Below are 20,915 nucleotides of genomic sequence, written 5' to 3' on the forward strand. Positions count from 1 at the left end.
TCAGTCAAAACCATGAATGTTGGAAATCTAAAATAAAACAGAAAATGAGTTAATTTTACCACCCCTTCATTGTTATTAATCATTATGCAATGGAACGAAAATTGCCACTCTTTAAAGATTGAGACTATTTGAAATCCATTTTAAAAATACTGCCAGTTAGACAGGTCTCTATATTTGCATTTCAAAATGCACTAATATGTCTCAATTTAGAAAACTACACTGATAAATTTACATGGAAGAGTTAGCTGATTGACATTGAACAGATCCCTAGTGATCGGCACATCTCTGACTTCTGCGTGCATTCAGCCATATGTGGCACCTTCACCACAGGTCTCACTGCTGAGTCCAGCTGTGGAACAACCATGAACTGAGGAGGGGGGCTGGATGCATGTTGCCTCACTTCCTCTGAAGAGGGCTGGCGTACGAAGGGCCACACCATGCATTTGATTGTGGTCACCTACCCTGCGGAGAATGTAACTGTTTGACTTGCATTACTTTATTTTAATATTAATTACTTGTTGATGTTTTAATGTGTTTCAAATTGAACACTTATTTTTAAAAAGTTTTTATAATTTTTAACTGTTTCAATTATTTAAGTCTATTTGAATAGATTTTAAAAGTCTCTATCAGGAACCTTTAAAAACAATGCAGGGAACCGTCTAAGGTCATCAGGGTAAACTGGGAGCAGGACTGCAGGGTGTAACACCTGAAGCCTACTTGCAGCGTGGAACCTATTACACATCATGCAACTCATCTCAGGTGCAAATGGTCAGCCCATCCAGCTCTCCATGTAAATTCCAACGGTTTTAGCCTTGATATTTGTGCTTAATTATATAGATTCACTGCTGAGCACAACAAAGACATGGCTACTCCGACTTACATCCACACTCGTGAGACTGGACATGCTCTGAATTTTGTACTGTGTCATTGAAAAGGAAATAAACACAGTATTTTTAAAACAGGAATTTAATCATATAGCACAGTAAAACCAACATTACACTCTGCATCGAGAAATAATACACACAAGTGGCAGGCAGGCATTGAAGATGGAGGGTCCAGGCAGCAGCTGGATCCCGCACCACCTGGTCCAGTATCAACAGGTCAATCTAATGCAGGGAAATCTGTTTGGGAGGATGTGGTTAAATGCTTCAGTCAGAATATCAATAGACCCTGCACTTTGGATGTTCAGATGAGCAAGCAAACTGACAAGGTCTAACACAAGTTAAAGGATTTAGGAAATAAGAACTACGTTTTTAAATCATACTAAACATTGGAGTGCAAGTCCTGGATTGTTCAAGGTCAAAGGAATCTATTGGACAGATCCAAACAAACTGTACGTTGGGTTTCATTGTTCTATCACTCAGCAACTCTTAATAGCATTTAAAATCATTTTAATGTCATCATCTATTGCTAATAAATACAGATTGTTAAAGACAACTACCTAGAAATTGGATTTCAACTACTTTAAATAAGTGCTGCATTTATTTATCATATTATATTTATAATATTTTCTTATGAATTAAGAAAATAGCCATTCAGCCCATCAAGACTCTCAGAGTAATCCCATCAATCTCATCCTTGGGGGAGCATGGGATTGTATTCAGAGTGCACTGCCACATCTCCTCCTCACAGCACGCCCAGGCAATTGTCATCGTTGATCCTCTCTCATGCAAGGGAGGGGCTCATTGGCCCATAGAGATCACAACATGTTTTCATGCATTATTGTGAGGCCCAGTAATGAGACCCAGTAATGATATTTTTAGTGTATGGTGCAGACTCAACTCAGCCAGGCACATGAATAGACCAAAACAAAAATGTTATGTTTGCTTGTCATCTTTCTTCATGGTTTGTTCCTTACTTTACTCAAAGCTAAAAACACAGGTGATAGCTTACAAAATCTTGTGACAGTTTCTGTCAGAAAGGCACATTATTACATTGTGAAAGATGTCACAATAATCACAACCCATTTTAGTTGAACTGTAGTTGGAAATCCCCGGCCTACTATACTATTGGGCAGGACTTCCACTTGAAAGAGGCACAGACACTTTAAAGGATGTACAAAACAACTTATGTGTAAAATATCAGTGCAAATAGATCCAATTTCTATTCAAATATATGACATCTTTTATTTGTATATAACTCATATTCTATAAGACAGTCTTTTGAAATTATGTGAAGATTATTATTTTAGAAGGATCATGTTACATACATTTCATATTTCTATTCTTTAGAAAGCAGAGGATTTGATCATGTAATTATTAGTAAAATTCAAGGAAATTGTAGAGCTAGAAAAGATATGGAAATATAGAAACATAGAAAATAGGAGAAGGAGTCAGCCATTCAACCCTTCAAGCCTGCTCCACCATTCCAAGTGATTATGGCTGATCATTCAAATTCAGTACCCTGTTCTGGCTTTCTCTCTATTTCCCTTGATCCCTCCAGCCTTAAGAATAATATCTAACTCCTTGAGTATATTTAATGAATTGGCTTCAACTGCTTTCTGTGGTAGAGAATTCCACAGGCTCACTACTCTCTCCAAGAGGTCAGCTTCATATTCCACAACCACACCTTACTGCCACAGTGTTATGAATTAATACCACTAATCTCAGTTGAATGAGACTGGCGTTAAGCCTCTCAAGTAGGTGTGGGGAATATCAATCACTGCTCATTATCCAGTGATCACCCCTGGAAAGTGTGTGCACAGTTGTTACTGCACATTAATATATAGGTGGAGAAATGGAATGACATTGTCTATGATGGCTCCTTGGACTAAATAGACAATGGAATATCAGACTGCTTGGACAGTCTTTTGGAGGACAGCTGGAGGTATGAGACAAGGCTTTGTTAAAGTAGAAAGGTAACACGCGGAGGAAATTAAATTAATGGAGCAAGAAAGAAAACTAATGCTTCCCTTCTGTTTAACGGTTCAGGGCTTCACCATCAAATGTAATGCATGGAAATCTTGACAGGAATTGGGAATGCCTATACATTTTATTCAGTGCCGTTAACCTCAGATCAACTCACTGCTTGATGGATTTGCAGTCCAATAGTTCTTTCTTTCACAGAAACAACCAGTGTGTTCTCAGGAGAAGCATAAGCTGAACAGGTGACATTCTTTGGTATGAAGAGTAATGTCTACTACATCAGAAGTTTTGAGTGACCAGGGAATATTACAATTGTGCTGACATTTTGTTATAAGCAAGAAGCTGTTATGTTCAGTCAAACATAGCTGAATGTTTGAAGCTCCACTTGAGATCAATGGAAATAGCTTCCCAAAACTCTTTGGGAATTATTACATTTGAACATATGAAAAAACACAGAACAGAAAAGTTTATGGTTCTCTCTAATATTGAATATTTCCAAGATAAAATGTAACTGTATCTGAAAGCCCTTAATGTCTGTATCTTGGTTATATAGGTGCTATAGACCACAAATCAAAACCAATTCAGGATTAAAGGCAGATAGACGTGGAATGATGAAAATCTGTAATATTATCAGATACGGATAAGTACTGCAGCAGATACAGTCCTCGTTCAATCAAAGAGGAATGACAGATTTATGTTTCAGGTTGAAATTCTTCACAGGTTTGGATTTATTTTCTCCTGAATGCAGAGGATGATGACAAATTTGAGGAGGAGTTACTCAGCCCAAACCTTGCAAAATTTCACACTAATAAGTGATATTCCATGTCAGAAAATTACAAAAATAAACCAGGCCAGTGGGGGATCTTTGGTTGCTGAATTCTCCCAGTAACAATACTCCCTGTTATTTCATGCACTTGAATGGCATTGCCTGAATATTGACTATTTTTATTTTGCTTGGTTTCTTGATTAGGATGTGGAACATGGTGATATCTGCTTGTCTCTCCGTTATGTCCCTGCTTCAAGCAAGTTAACAGTTGTCATTTTAGAAGCCAAGAACCTGCAGGTGATGGATAAAGATGGTTCATCTGGTAAGAGTTTTGAAACAGAAACACTTATGCTCTATATTTAGTGAAATTGACTCCTGCACAAAGTAAGATGGGAACAATCTGCCAAAGTTACCTGTTCCATTTGTACTATTTGTTAAGAAGTTGCTCTGGGTGATAAGTACTTCCTCCCAAGTAAAAGTCTTTAAAATTAAAATTATGATCCTGGGTGTGAAAATGTTCTTAAGTGTGAATGCAAAATGGATGATAATGAACTGACAACATATTGATCTCTGGCCCATCAAAAACACTGATGGAGAGAAATGAAAAGGAAGTGGAAGAGGCAGAGGAGGGGAAATTGGGGAGAAGTGGGAAGCAGAACAAGGGTAGGGAAGAGAACAAAGAAGTAGACAAGAGGGAGGTGGGAGAACATAGGAAGGGAGAGAAGAAGTGGGTAGCAAAGTAAGTGAGATAGGTGAGAGCAAGAGAGAGTGAGAGATCAAAACGGAAAGGGGAAGGAGTGGCAGAAAGAATGGAGACTGAAAGAGAAGAAGAGGACTAGGAGATAAAGAAATGGAGAGGAGAAGGTTGAAGGAGATTACGTTTCTGATCCTTTAGTGCAACAAATTCCTAATTACCCGCTATTCTCTCTGTAATATATTTATAGCAATCTTCTATCATCAATAAAACATGCTCTGTCCTCTGTATGCTACATATAGATTGGTAAATTGGTTTATTATTGTTGCATGTAGTTCATAGAAATTTTAGTAATTTTATGTTTATGCACTGTACTGCTGCCGCAAAAACAAATTTCACATCATCTATGTCAGTGATAATAAATCTAAATCATGTACCAAGGTAAGGTGAAAAACTTTGTTTTGCATGCCATCCAGATAGATCATGCCATCACATCTGTGCATTGGGGTAGTACAAGGGAAAACAATGACAGAATGCAGAATAAGGTGTTACAGTTACTGAGAAAGTACAGGCAGACAATAAGATGCAAAGCCATAACAAGGTAGACTGTGAGGTCAAGAGTCCACCTTCTCAAACTAGGGAGCCATTCAATAGTCTTATAACAGCAGGATAGAAGCTGTCCTTGAGCCTGGTGGTACATGCTTTCCATAAGATCATAAGACATAGGAGCAGAATTAGGCCATTTGACCCATCAAGTCTGCTCTGCCATTCGATCACGACTGATTTATTTTTCCCACTCAACCCCATTCTCCTGCCTTCTCCCTGTAACAGTTGACACCCTTACTAATCAAGAACTTATCAACCTCTGCTTTAAATATACCCAATGACCTGGCGTCCACAGCCGTCTGTGGCAATGAATTCCACAGATTCACCACCCTCTGGCTAAAGAAATTCTTCCTCATGTCAGTTCTAAAGGGACATCCTTCTATTCTGAGACTGTGCCCTCTGGTCCCAGACTCTCCCACTACGGGAAACATCCTCTCCATGTCCACTCTATCTAGACCCTTCAATATTTGGTAGGTTTCAATGAGATCCCCCCTCATCCTTCTAAACACCAGTGAGTACATGCCCTGAGCCATCAGGTGTTCCTCATATGTTAACTCTTTCATTCCTGGGATCATTCTTGTAAACCTCCTCTGGACCCTCTCCAATGCCAGCATATCCTTCCTTAGATATAGGGCCCAAAACTGCCGACAATACTCCAAATGCGGTCTGACCTACACCTTTTAAAGCCTTGCTTTTATATTCTAGTCCTCTTAAAAAGAATGCTAACATTGCATTTGCCTTCCTTACTACTGACTCAACCTGCAAGTTAACCTTTAGGGAATCCTGCACTACTCTGCACCTCCGATTTCTGAATTCTCTCCCCATTTAGAAAATAGTCTCCGCTTTTATTTCCTCCACCAAAGTGCGTGACCATACACTTCCCAACACTATATTCCATCTACCACTTCTTTTCCCATTCTCCCAACCTGTCCAAGTCCTTTATCAGACCCCCTGCTTCCTCAACACTACCTGCCCCTCCACCTATCTTGGTATCATCTGCAAACTTGGCCACAGAGTCATCAATTCCGTCATAGAGATCATTAATATATAATGTAAAAAGTAGCGCACCCAACACCAACCCCTGCAGAACACCACTAGTCACTGGCAGCCAACCAGAAAGGGCCGTCTTTATTCCCTCCCCTTTGCCTTTTGCCAGTCAGCCAATCTTCTATCCATGCTAGTACCTTTCCTGTAATACCATGGGCTCCTGTCTTGTTTGCAGCCTCATGTGCAGCACCTTGTCAAAGGCCTTTTGAAAATCCAAGAAAACAACATCCACTGACTCTCCTCTGTCTATCCTGCCTGTTACTTCCTCAAAGAATTCCCACAGCTTTGTCAGGCAAGATCTCCCCTTAAGGAAACCACGCTGACTTCAGCCTATTTTATCATGTGCTTCCAAGTACCCTGAAACCTCATCCTTAATAATGGACTCTAAAATCTTACCAACCACTGAAGTCGGGCTAACTGGTCAATAATTTCCTGTTTTTTTGCCTCCCTCTCATCTTAAAGAATGGAGTGATATTTGTGACTTTCCAGTCCTCTGGAACCATTCCGGACTCTAGTGACTCTTGAAAGATTGCTACTAATACCTCCACAATCTCTTCAGCTGCCTCTTTCAGAACCCTAGGGTGTAGTCCATTTGATCCAGGTGACTTATCCACCTTCAGACCTTTCAGCTTCCCAAGCACCTTCTCCTTAGTGATAGCCACTACACTCACTGCTGCCCCCTGATTCTCTTGAATTTCTGGCACGTTGCTGGTGTCTTCCACAGTGAAGACTGATGCAAAATACTTATTTAGTTCATTCACCATTTCTTTGTTCCCCATTACTATCTCTCCAGCGTCATTTTCCAGCGGTCCAATGTCCACTCTTGCCTCTCTTTTACTCTTTATATATCTAAAAATACTTCTATATTGTTGGCTAGCTTACCTTCATATTTCATCTTTTCTCCCCTCATTTTTTTTAGTTGCTTCTGCTGGTTTTTAAAAGCTGCCCAATCCTCTAACTTCCCACTAATTTTTGCAATATTCTATGCCCTCTCTTTTGCTTTTATGCTGTCTTTGACTTCCCCTGTCAGCCACGGTTGCCTCATCCTCCCTTTAGAATGCTTCTTCATTGGGATGAACTGATCCTACATCTCCCAGAAACTCCTGCCATTGCTGTTCCACCATCATCCCTGCTCGGGTCCCCTTCCAATCAACTTTGGCCAGCTCCTCTCTCATGCCTTTGTAGTTACCTTTACTTAACTGTAATACCAATACATCTGATTTTAGCTTCTCCCTCAAAAACTGCAGGGTGAATTCTATCATATTTTGATCACTGCCTCCTAATGGGTTCCCTTACTTAGGCTCCCTAATCAAATCTGGTTCATTGCATAACACCAAATCCAGAACTGCCTTTTCCCTGGTGGGCTCAACCACAAGCTGCTCTAAAAATCCATCTCATTGGCATTCTACAAATTCCTTCTCTTGGGATCCAGTGCTAAACTGATTTTCCCAGTCTATCTACATATTGAAGTTCCCCATGACTACTGCAACGTTGCCCTTTTTACATGCCTTTTCTATCTCCTGTTGTAATTTGTACCCCACATCCTGGCTATTATTCGGAGGCCTGTATATAACTCCCATCAGGGAGTTTCTTAACTCTACCCACAAGGATTCTACATCTTCTGATCCTATTGTCACTTCCTGCTAAGGATTTGATTTCATTTTTTACCAACAGAGCCACCCTCCCCCTCTGCCCACCTGCCTGTCTTTTCGATAGGATGTGTGTCCTTGGATATTTAGGTCCCTGCTGTGATCATCTTTCAGCCAGAACTCTGTGATGCCCACAACGTCGTACCTGCCACTTTCTAACTCCGCTCTGAGCTCATCTGCATTATTTCAGATATAACACCTTCAGTCCTGTATTCACCACCCTTATTCTCAAATTTGTCTCAATTTTGCTTGAAGTTACATTCTTATCCCTTTCTAAACTTTCAGTCTTATTCTTTATTCTGGAGACTTCAGTAACCTCTACTGCGCTCTCCTTCCTCTTTACCTTATCCATACTTTTTCAATCTGTTGAACCCCCCCCCCCCCCCACTATTTAGTTTAAAGCTCTATCCATAGCTCTAGTTATGTGATTCACAAGGACCCTGATCCCAGTGTGGTTCAGGTGAAGCCTGTCCCATCAGAACAGCTCCTTCCTTCCTCAATACTGGTGCCAATGTCCCACAGATTCAAACCCACTTCTCCCACACCAATCTTTGAGCCACGCATTTAACTCTCTGATCTTATTAACCCTGTGCCAATTTGCACGTGGTTCAGGTAGCAATTCAGACATTATTACCTTTTTGGTTCTGCTTTTTAATTTAGTTCCTAGCTGCTCAAATTCCCTTGGCAGAACCTCTTTCCTTGTTCTACCTATGTTGTTGGTACTCACATGGACCATGACAACTGGATCTTTCCCCTCCCATTCCAAATTCCTCTGCAGACCAGATGAGATGTCCTGAACCTGGGCACAGTCAGGCAACCCAGCCTTTGGGATTCTCGATCCTTGTGACAGAGAATTGTGTCTATTCCTCTGACTATACTATCCCCAATTACACCTACGTTTCTTTTCTGTCTCCCCTCTTGAATGGCTCCCTGAACCACGGTGCCACGGTTCAGTTGCTCATCCTTCCTACAGTCCCACTCTCATCCCCACAGGGAGCAAGAATCTGAGACCTGTTGGACAAGCTCAAGGCCTAAGCTCCTCCAGCACTACCTCTTTGATCCCCCACCTGCCTCACTCACAGTCACACCCTCTTGTCCCTGACCACAGACCAAATTTAAAGTAGTTAATCTAATAGGTGTGACTGCCTCCTGAAACTCAGTGTGCAGGTAACTCTTCCCCTCCCTGATGCATTGCAGCGTTTGAAGCTCAGATTCCAGGTCATCAACTTTGAGCCTGAGTTCCTCGAGCAACCAACACTTACTGCAAGTGTGGTCACCAGGAACCACAAATGGGTCCACCAGCTCCCACATTTTGCAGCTACAACACATTACCTGATCCTGCATCCTTATTTTATTTAATTAGTTATAATTTGGTGTCTTTTTATTTAACTAATCTAAAAACTTTACCTGTCCTTACCTGCTACTCACCTGTGCCTCCTCGCTAAAGCCTCAGGTTCCCACTCCTACACTGGCCCCCTCTCACAATAGCCACTCCGCTTGACTCTGCCTTCCTTTTATTGGCTGAGTTGCCACACATTTAGCTAATCAGGCTTTTGTATCTTCTGCATGATGGGAGGGAGGAGAAGAGATCATGCTGAACCTGCCAACCATTTGAAATCATTGCCAATGTTTCTCACCTATGAACATAAGAAAATAGGAGCAGGAATAAGTCACGTGGCTCCTTGGCCCTGCCCCATTATTCAATATGATTGTGTCTGATCTGCTCTGGGCCTCATCTCCCCTTCTGTGCCAGTTCCCCAAACCCCTCAATTCCTTTCTTTAAAAAATATATCCACTTTCTTTTTAAATAGCCCCAATGATTTTACAACCCCTACCACCCTCTGGGGTTGAGATTTTCACCCTCTCTAGCTTATTCACATCATTCCCATAGTAAGGTGATCAGAACTGCACACAATACTTCAAGTGCAGTCTCAGCAATGTCTTGTACAGCTGTAATATGATGTCCCAACATTTGTACTCAATGTCTGACCAACGTAGGCAAGCAGGCCATGACTCCTCCTTCACCACCCTGTCTAACGGTGTCTCCACTTTCAGGGAAATATGCTCCTGTATCTCTAGCTCTCTTTGTTCAACAGTGCTCCCCAGTGCCCTACATTCAACGTGTATGTCCTGCTCTGGTTAAACTTCCCAAAATGCATCACTTTGCACTTGCCTGAGTTAAATTGTATCTGCCATTCCTTTGCCCACTTTTCCAATTGACCTAGATCCTGTTGCAACCTTAGGTAACCTTCTTCACTGTGTACCGCACCACCAATTTTGGTGTCATCTGCAAACTTATTAATCACACCATCCACATTCTCATCCAAATTGTTTATATATGTGACAAACAACAGGAGCCCCAGCATTGGTCACTGCAGCACACCACTGGTCACAGGCCTCCACTCTGAAAAACAACTCTCCAAGACCGCTCCTGACTCTTTCCACCAAGCCAATTTTGCATCCAGTTTGTTAGCTCACCCTGGATCCTATATTATTTATCCTTCTGGACCAGCCTACAACACGGGACCTTGTCAAAGGCTATGCTAAAGTCCATGTAGACAATGTCTATCGACCTGCCCTCATGAACCCTCTTTGGTCACCTTTTTAAAAAAACTCAGTCAAATTCGTGAGACATGATTTCCCACACACAAAGCCATGCTGATTATTCCTAATCAGTGCTTGATTTTCCAAATGCAGATAGATCCTGTCTCTCAGAATTCTCTCCAGTAACTTTCCCACCACTGACGTTAGGTTCACTGGCATGTAGTTCCCTGGCTTGTCCTTACATCCCTTCCTAAATAAAGGCACAACATTAGCTGCCATCCAGTCTTCTAGTACCTCACCCGTGGCTGAGGAAGATCAAAAAATCTCCAGCAGAAAAAAATTTCTTCCCTTGCTTCCCACAGAATTAAAATCAAAACCAAAATCAGACTTATCACCGACTTGTATGATGTAAAGTGTTGTAGCGGTTGCTACCGCGGAATAAAACAAGACTCGACTCGGAGGATTGCCAAACAGAACTGGTTTATTTTCCCGCCTTGTGCGGGCCCTTTAAGGGAGAGAAACTCCCGCCCAAAAAACCGGCAATGATGTAAGTCCTACGTCATCAGGACTTTCCCGCGCGCGGGTTCTCCCCGTCGCTCGGAAAGACGAGGCCCGCCGCCATCTTGGGCCTCGTCGCTCCGACGCCGCGCGACCCGACTGCCGAGCCGGTTCGCCCGACTAGACGGTGAGTTGCCACACAACCCCCCCCAGAACCGGCGAGACAGTCCCCAAGGTCCGTGGGCTGTGCCAGCTGCCGCTTAGGGGGGCGGCCTCTGCGTCGTGGCGTGGCAACCTCGACAGGCTGTTGCAGATCCAAATGGGCCGGTTTGAGGCGGTCCGCCGTGAAAACCTGTTCCCTGCCTCCAATGTCCAAAATAAAAGTGGATCCGTTATTCCGTATGACTCGGAACGGTCCCTCATATGGTCGTTGCAATGGCGCCCGAGGTGTGCCCCTGCGAACGAAAACAAACTTACAGTCCCGTAGTTCCTTGGGCTGGCAGGAAGGGGCTTGACCGTGCCATGAGGTGGGAATCGGGGCCAAGGCGCCGAGCTTCTCGCGCAGTCTTTGTAGAACTGCTGGGGGTTGTTCCCCTTGGTCCTGAAGGGCAGGTATGAAATCCCCGGGGACAACTAGTGGCGCCCCGTATACAAGCTCAGCTGACGAAGTGCGGAGGTCGTCTTTGGGGGCAGTGCGTATGCCGAGCAGGACCCAAGGCAGCTCGTCAACCCAGTTAGGACCCTTCAGGCGGGCCATCAAGGCCGATTTTAGATGGCGGTGAAAACGTTCCACCAACCTGTTTGATTGAGGATGGTAGGCCGTGGTGGTGTGCAGCTGCGTCCCTAGCAGGTTCGCTAATGCAGCCCAGAGACTGGAAGTGAATTGGGTGCCTCTGTCGGAAGTGATGTGGGCCGGAACGCCAAAACGTGAGACCCAAGTCGTGAGCAGCGCTCGGGCGCAGGAATCTGTTGTGATGTCAGTCAGGGGGGTTGCCTCAGGCCACCTCGTGAACCGGTCCACGATGGTAAGGAGGTACCGGGCTCCTCTTGAAACCGGCAGAGGGCCCACGAGGTCGACGTGTATGTGGTCGAACCTCCTACGGGTAGGCTCGAACTGCTGTGGTGGGACCTTGGTGTGTCGCTGGATTTTTGACGTCTGGCAGTGCAGACAAGTCCTGGCCCACTCACTGACCTGTTTGCGCAGGCCATGCCAGACAAACTTGCTGGCGACCAGTCGGACAGTAGATCTGATGGATGGGTGCGCCAACCCATGTACCGAGTCAAAAACGCGTCTCCGCCAGGCTGCAGGGACAATGGGGCGGGGCTGACCAGTCGCAACGTCGCAAAGTAGGGTCCGCTGATCTGGACCAACCAAGAAATCTCGGAGCTGCAGACCCGAGACTGCGGTTCTGTAGCTGGGCAGTTCGTCGTCGGCTTGCTGTGCGTCAGCCAGGGCCGTGTAGTCGACACCCAAGGATAGGTTGTGGATGGTTGGTCTGGAAAGTGCATCAGCAACGACATTATCCTTTCCGGAGACATGTTGGATGTCAGTTGTGAACTCGGAAATGTAGGATAAATGTCTCTGCTGACGAGCTGACCAGGGATCGGAGACTTTGGAGAAGGCAAAGGACAGAGGCTTATGATCGGTGAAAGCGGTGATAGGCCTGCCTTCTAGAAAGTATCGGAAATGCCGGACCGCCAGATACAGCGCTAGAAGTTCCCGATCAAAAGCGCTGTACTTCAGTTCGGGCGGTCTAAGGTGTTTGCTGAAAAACGCCAAGGGTTGCCAGCGGCCTTCGAGTAGCTGTTCCAGTACCCCACCCACCGCGGTGTTGGACGCGTCTACCGTGAGGGCAGTCGGGACGTCAGTCCTAGGGTGTACCAGCATCGTGGCGTCTGCCAGGGCGTCTTTGGCCTTAACGAAAGCAGCCGCAGCCTCGTCAGTCCAGGTGATGTCCTTGCCCTTACCAGCCAGCAGCGAGAACAGAGGGCGCATGATACGGGCTGCTGCAGGGATGAAACGATGGTAAAAGTTGACCATCCCAAGGAATTCCTGTAGGCCTTTGACTGTGTCGGGGCGGGCAAAATGGCGGATAGCATCCACCTTGGCGGGTAGGGGTGTTGCCCGTGTCATCGTCTGCGTTCCTGGGGCGTGGCTGCTCGGTTGCTGGGGCCGGGCGAGGCAGGCATTGGGCTCGCGGCCTGGTGATTTGACTGATGGACGAACCGCTCTCGCGCTTGGCCCTCCACAGGACATCTGCCCGGGCGGCCACCTCACGGGGGTTGCTGAAGTCGGCATCAGCTAACAACAAGTGGATGTCAGTGGGGAGCTGTTCGAGGAAGGCCTGTTCGAACATCAGGCATGGCTTGTGTCCCTCGGCCAATGCCAGCATCTCATTCATTAGGGCGGATGGGGATCTGTCCCCCAGGCCATCCAGATGAAGCAGGCGGGCGGCGCGCTCACAACGGGAGAGGCTGAAGGTCCGGATCAAAAGATCTTTGAAAGCCGGGTACCTATCTTCCTCCGGAGGCGACTGGATGAAGTCTCCAACCTGGGCGGCTGTCTCCTGGTCCAGAGAGCTAACCACATGGTAGTACTTCGTGGAGTCGGAGGTGATCTGCCGAAGGTGGAATTGCGCTTCGGCCTGGTCAAACCAGACGCTGGGCCGAAGTGTCCAAAAGGCGGGCGGCTTGAGGGCCACTGCGTTGGCTGCTGCGCTGTCGTCCATTTCGCGGGTCCAAAAGCCGTTTGGACCGTCGGGGTCACCAATGTAGCGGTTGCTACCGCGGAATAAAACAAGACTCGACTCGGAGGATTGCCAAACAGAACTGGTTTATTTTCCCGCCTTGTGCGGGCCCTTTAAGGGAGAGAAACTCCCGCCCAAAAAACCGGCAATGACGTAAGTCCTACGTCATCAGGACTTTCCCGCGCGCGGGTTCTCCCCGTCGCTCGGAAAGACGAGGCCCGCCGCCATCTTGGGCCTCGTCGCTCCGACGCCGCGCGACCCGACTGCCGAGCCGGTTCGCCCGACTAGACGGTGAGTCGCCACAGTGTGTTATTTTGACACAGCAATACAGTGCAAAGACATAAAATTATTATAAATTACAAAAATAAATAAATAGTGCAAAAAAAGGAATAATGAGGTAGCGTTCGTGGGTTCATCGACCATTCAGACATCTGATGGTGGAAGGGAAGAAACTGTTTTTGAATCATTGAGTGGGAGTCTTCAGGCTCCTATACCTCCTCCCTATTGGTAACAATGAGAAGAGGGCATGTCTTGGATGGTGAGGGTCTTTAGTGATGGATGCCACCTTCTTGAGGCACTGCCTCTTAAGATGTCCTTGATGGTGGGGAGGGTTGTACCCGTGACGGAGCTGGCTGAGTCTAGTATACCCTTGATCAGGCCCTGGATATTTATCCACCTTTATGTACCTCAAGACCACCAGCATCTCCTCTGCAGGAAGAAATTCCTACACACCTCAGTTTTAAATGACTGCCCCCTAATCTTGTAAAATTGTCCACCCATTTGAGATTCTCTCACTAGTGGAAACACCTCAACACCTATCCTGTCATGTCCTATCAGAATCTTATATGGTTCAATAGTATTACCCTTTCTTCTTCTGAACTCAAGAGAATATAAATCTAATTTCTTTAGCCTGTGTGGGGCATGAGATGTGTATAAGTGTTAGACCAATGGCAAGTGTGTGAATGTGGAAATGCTTGTGTTAACAGATGAAATTTGTGATTGTCTCTGCTGATAACCAGACAAATAAGACCATGAAGTATCTTTCACCCTTGGAACAATATCCACAATGCTGCACCTGATATTTACCTCTGGCCTCCTCTTATTTCCACTTCATTTCAGCCTGGAGGGTTGCTTCCTGGGACCCCAGGCACAGAAGGTTTTCTTGTGACTCCTGACTTCTTTGACAAGATGTCAAGGTTTGCTCCAAGAACGTTGGGACCTGTTTTCATCCTGTTCCTGGTCATTGATCAGTCCAGATGAAGGGTCTCGGCCCAAAACACAACTGTCCATCAACAGATACTGCCTGCCCCACTGAGTTCCTCCAGCAGTTTGCTTTTTCTTTGCTCCAGATTCCAGCATCAGCAATCTCTTGTGTCTCCATGAAATTTTGATATTTAAAGTAGTGATTGGATTCAATACTCATTCTCCCCTTTAAGATCTGGATTCCTGATGTCAGTCAGGTTTGGTTGATTTCAACGGGTGTAATTTAATCAATGCGGTAATGTGGAAATTAATGAGATACACAATTCCCTGTGCATGAAATGCACACACAAGAACCATGTACTGACTGAACTGCAATAGACAATCCCATCTTAGCATTCATTGATATGATCTAATTAATTCCTAGCCCATGATGTTTCTCTCACTTTTTCTTTTCCATTGATGGTTAAGGATTGTTTTATAGATGGTTGAACTGATATCACATTTTACACAACTGTCCAAAATTAAAATTATCCCAGCCAATGGAAAAATAGAACCAAATTCACATCACCTTGCTTCTAGCAAATGGCATGTTCTGATTCTGAGTATAAAACATTTGTTAACACACAATTGTCTCAGGAAGCATTATCTAAATAGAAGATTTGTGGTTATTTTATTAAGTCAGTCTCTGCAAAGTTAAAAATGAATATTTACCACTTACTGTTGCAAAGCAAAGATGGAATATAAACCTAAAAGAACTGAGGGATTTTGCTTTTGTCAATAATCGGAAGTATTCTTTGTATTTCTTATAGATCCCTATGTGAAGATTCGCTTGATACTCAATAATAAAAAAATTAAGAAGAGGAAGACAACAGTTAAAAAGAATACCCTAAATCCATATTTCAATGAATCTTTTACATTTGATATAAATTTAGAAGAAATACAGGTGAGGAGTAAATGTGAAATAGTTAAAAGGAAAGTTGTGGTGTGCTGGATCACTGTGTCTCTGTTGACCATGAAATTAACTCATCCAGTAATAAAGCAACTTATTGCCAAATTGATATTCTGACTCAAGCAGACATAAGGAGGGAGTGGATATATTATATCTGGTGACCTTCTCAGAGATGAATTGAACTACTTTCTTAGGGCAGTATGGACGGAGCTTTACTCTGCACCTTAACATGTTCTCGACTTAGAACTGAAGGTGGGAGTGATCCCATTACACAGGTCTTGCATTCTAGAGTTTCACTAGCACAAAACAAATTAGCCATCTGTTTTGTGACAAGTGGGGAGCAATTTGCACTCCTCTCCTTTCTCCCATTTTTATCTCAAATCCATCATGGCTTGTGGCAGCTGGCATTGATTGCTTCCCGACCTCCATTCCAGCGTTTAGCTAACCGGGGCATGTGAAATGTCAACCCAGCAGCATGCTGGTTTTTTCTCCCCCTCTTGTTGGAAGCAGCATGACCTTTATTTAGTTCCTTACCAGGCTGAGTAAATTTGGCTATGTGTACTGCAGGTCTCTGGGGTAAACTGCCATACCTATTTTACTAATCTTGAAAACAACATCATGGGTTCATATGAATACTTAAATTGTAAACCATATTTACCAGGCTGTATTGTGGTCTTTGAGAACAAGTCAACAAATCTTGTGGTAGATCTCACTTGCTTGAAAATCTGCATGACTGTCCTTCCAAGACCCTAGTTTGTACAAATTTACATTGCTATCAGGTGAGATGTCAGTTTGTGCTATTACTATTGGTCTCAGCCGTCCAGGGCTATGAGGGTTTCTGCTACAGTCACTTTTCAGAATATCCAACTGGAAAGTATTCATGTCTGGACACCAACTTAGAGCATGTGTGATCTCAGCTGGAGGACCTTCCGGCCAAACACCCTGCTGATACTTAGTATTTGGACTAACAAAAGATTGTCACTTCAGTAATGTTCTATGGCAGCAGGAAGGCAGTGGCACTTGTGAAATTGTGCTCAGAATAATTTTGCACCTTTAAGTTAGGAATAGAAATGAAGTACTGCTGTGAGTTAGACATAATATTTCACTCCTGTGGGCTGAGTTAGTATTCAGCACAGACTGCATCCCATTAAAGTCTTCACTTGTTTGTTAATAACTTGCCATGCAATATGACTTTGAATAATAATGTAGATCCCATGAACAGAAAATTACGAAAGACATTATATTGTACAATTGCAGTCATGGTCAGAGGATCACCAGCAATATGTTAGCTTCCTCTTCCCACAGCATTCTTCCTGGTGACCCCAGAGGATCTATCCTTGTATCCTCCTATTTATCATCTACATTCTGCCTGTTATCATCTGTAAACAATATCAGTTTCCACAAGTAAATTAGTTTATTATTGTCACATGCAAGGCCATAATGAGGTAGATTGTGAGGTCAAGAGTCCATCTTATCGTACTAGGGGACCATTCAATAGCCCTATAACAGCAGGATAGAAGCTGTCCTTGAGAATGGTGGTACGTGCTTTTAGGATTTTGTATCCTCTGCCCAATGGGAGGGAGGAGAAGAGAGAATGTCCGGGGTAGGTTGGGTCTTTGATTATGTTGGCTGCTTTACAGTCGTGCAGTTTCTTGCAGTCTTGGGCAGAGCAGTTGCTATGCCAAGCTGTGATGCATCCTCTTATGATGCTTTCTATGGCACATCGATAAAAGTTGGTGAGGGTCAAAGGAGACATGCCAGATTTCTTTAGCCTCCTGAGGAAGTAGTAGCGCTGGTGAACTTTCTTGGCCATGGCATCTACATGGTTGGATCAGGACAGGCTATTGGTGATGTTCACTCCTAGGAACTTGAAGCTCTCAACCCTCTCGATCTCAGCACTGTTGATATAAACAGGAGTGTGTGCACCGCCCCACTTCCTGAAGTCAATGACCAGCTCTTTTGTTTTGCTGACATTGAGGGAAATGTTGTCGTGACACCATGCCACTAGGCTCTCTGTCACCTTTCTGTACTCTGACTCATTGCTATTTGAGGTTTGGCACACTATGGTGGTGTCATCTACAAACTTGTAGATGGAATTAGAGCAGAATCTGGCCACCCAGTCATGAGTGTATAGGGAGTGCATTGATGACAACCACTGCCTCCCTTCATCCTCTACTGCACCTCAACTATCAGACTGTTTGTCTGATGTCCAGGACTGGATGAATGGAAACTTCCTCTCAATTAATATTGGGAAGACCATTATCTTTGATCCCTGTCACAAGCTCTATTGCTGATTCCACCTGTCTCATAGTAATCTCTTTGATGCTGTGCCAACAGGTTTGATGATGGAGCTTTGCTCTGGTATAAAATTAATGCCCCACCAGAGCCTGAGGAACTTTAATTGTCTCAAATCTGACACCTGTGGTTGGATCCATCTGCTTTGGGTCAGGCAGCCAGATTTTACATTGAAGTGTAGAATTCTAGTGAGAAATAGGATGCACTTCTTGAACTCTGGGTACTTGTGGGCAGTCCTGCAAATACTACCCCAAACATCCCACAGAAATGAGACTTAATATTCCATTTATATAGAATTGGCCCAAAATGACGTGATCCAGCACAAATATGAGGACTTTTTTGATGCATGGCATGAACCCAGTACATCTGGGTCTGGTTGGGTAACTGGATTCTACTCGGTGATGCATTTGCCCCAACAAGAGCATCCAATCTCATTCCTGAGCCCTGACTCAGACTTACTTCCATTTCCAATGGCATTGCCTGATTGCTTCTCTGGTCTTGCCTTTGCTGCTGAAACCTTCCATGATCTTGTTACATCTAGACCTGACTTTTCCAGTACAACCTTCTCCACTCTTCTTAAGCTTAAAATTACCTTAAATCATCCAAAGTTTTCACCACTCTTGTTCAGCCACCTCATCAGCCCTACATTAGCTCCTGCTTGAACACTGTCAAATTTTAAAAACCTTATCCTAGTTTTCAAATTCTTCCATGGCCTCTCTCCTTTTCAAAGTCTATAATTCCTCATCCTAAAACCCTCCAAAGTATCTGCACTCCTCAATTCTAACCTCTTGTAAAACACTAATTTAAGCACTCAATTAGCTGCTAAATGTTCAAGGGCTTGTCTGGAATTACTTTCCTCAGCCTCTCCATTCTCTAACTCTTTTAAAATTTACCCCTTTACTCCTACTTTTTATTGATAATATTGTTATAATATGTGTCTTGTCAAATTTTATCTGTAAGCACTCCGATGAAATGCCTTTGGATGTTCTACAATGTTAAAGAGGCTATTTATAAATTCAAAATTTTTATTGTGCTGACAATTTCATTCAGAGAGTACTTGATGACTGGGATGAAATAAGGGAAATCAAGAGGTTTTATTTGCAGTAATCTTGGAGCAGACAATGGGTGAGCCCAGACTTAACCTCAATTGTGGAGCATTTCACATTTGAATTATTAATTGATGCATTCTCCTGTCTAATCAGTGGAACCAGGATTTCTTTTAAAATTGGAACATTGCACTTTACTCTGCTGTATCTGAAATGCTTTTGCATTACTTGAAACCCATAAAGGAATAAAGCAAAATGGAGGTAAAATAGTATTCTTAAAGCCTGTATTGAGGGGATGACCTGTTGGTAAAAAATGAAATGAAATCGATAACAAGGAGCGATATAGGATCAGAAGATGTAGAATCTTTGTAAGTAGAGTTGAAGAACCGCAAAGGTAGAAAGACCCTGATGGGAGTTGTGTACAGGCCTTTGAATAGTAGTCAAGATGTGGGGTACAAATACACCAGGAGATAGAAAAGGTATGTGAGAAATGTAATTTTACAGTTATCATGGGGGTGGACTAGAGAAATTAGGTTGGTAGTGGACTGCAAGAAAAGGAGTTTGTGGAATGTCTACGAGATGGCTTTTTAGAGCATCTTGTGGTAGAGCCCACTAGGGAACAGGCAATTCTGGATTTGGTATTGTGTAATAAGGCTTGACCGGGGAGTTTATGGTGGAGGAACCTTGAGGAGGCAGTGGTCATAAGATGATAGAATTCACCTTGCAATTTGAGAGAGAGAAGCTAAAATCTGATGCAATGGTATTACAGTTGAGTAAAGGTAACTACAGAGACATGAGGGAGAAGCTAGCCAGAGCTGATTGGAAGGGACCCTAGCAGGGAAGACAGTGGAGCATCAATGGCAGGAGTTTCTGGGATTAAATTGGGAGACAGAGAAGAATTTCATCCCAAGGAAGAAGAAGCACATTAAGGGGAGGACGAGGCAACCATGAATGACAAGGGAAGTCAGGAACAGCATAACAGCAAAAGAGAAGGCATAAAATATGGCAGAGATTAGAGGGAAACCAGAGGACTGGGAAGCCTTTAAAAGCCAACAGAGGACAACTGAATAGGCTGTAAGGGAGGAGAAGATGAAGTACAAGGGTAAACTAGCCAACTGTATAAAAGAAAATTACAAAAGTTCATTTAGATACATAAAGGGTAAGAGAGAGGCAAGAGTTGACATTGGACCACTTGAAAGTGATGCCGAAGAAGTAGTTATGGGGAACAGAGAAATGGCAGAGGAGGTAATCAAGTACTTTGCATCAGTCTTCACAGTGAAAGGCACCAGTAACATACCAGAAATTCAAGAGAGTCAGGGGGCAGAGTAGAGTGTAGTGGCCATTACTAAGGAGAAGGTGCTGTGGAGGGCCTGTTGGTGAATAAATTACCTGGACCAGATGGACTACACCCCAGGGTTCTGAAAGAGGTAGCTGAAGAGATTGTGGAGGCATTAGTAATGATCTTCCAAGAATTACTGGAGTCAGGGAATGTCCCAGAGGACTGGAAAATTGGAAATGTGACACTGCTGTTTAAGAAGGGAGGAAGGCAAAAGACAGGAAATTATAGGCTGGATAGCCTGACCTTGGTGATTGGTAAGAGTCCATTATTAAGGATGAAATTTCAGAGTACTCGGAAGTATATGATAAAACAGGATGAAGTCAGCATGATTTCATTAAAGGGAGATCTTGCCTGACAAATCTGTTAGAATTCTTTGAGGAGGTAACAAACAGGTTAGACAAAGGAGAGTCAGTGGATGTTATATACTCAGATTTTCAGAAGGCCTTTGACAAGGTGCTGCACACCTTGAGAGTGGGGATAAAGGAGTCCTTTTCAGGATGGCTGCTGGTGATGAGTGAAGTTCTGCAGGGGTCAGTGCTGGGACCAGAACTTTTCACTTTATACATTAATGTCTGGAAGAAGGAAGTGATGGCATTGTGGCCAAGTTTGCAGACGATACCAAGATGAGTGGAGGGGCAAGTTGTGTTGCGGAGGCAGGGAGTCTGCAG

The 20,915-nt window shown here is 44.0% G+C and overlaps 1 protein-coding gene across 2 annotated transcripts in view; it reads left to right on the forward strand.

Annotated features, from left to right (window-relative positions):
- The window catches only part of syt8 (synaptotagmin VIII), a 69,469-nt gene that overhangs the window by 42,603 nt on the left and 5,951 nt on the right, over positions 1-20,915 (forward strand). For both annotated transcript variants that reach the window (XM_052029518.1, XM_052029517.1), the window contains 2 exons: positions 3,835-3,952; positions 15,428-15,561. In XM_052029518.1, the coding sequence (XP_051885478.1) occupies positions 3,835-3,952; positions 15,428-15,561 (252 nt within the window). The remainder of the gene's footprint in view (positions 1-3,834; positions 3,953-15,427; positions 15,562-20,915) is intronic.

This window comes from Pristis pectinata, chromosome 14 (assembly GCF_009764475.1).
Source record: "Pristis pectinata isolate sPriPec2 chromosome 14, sPriPec2.1.pri, whole genome shotgun sequence".
Taxonomy (NCBI): Eukaryota; Metazoa; Chordata; class Chondrichthyes; order Rhinopristiformes; family Pristidae; genus Pristis; species Pristis pectinata.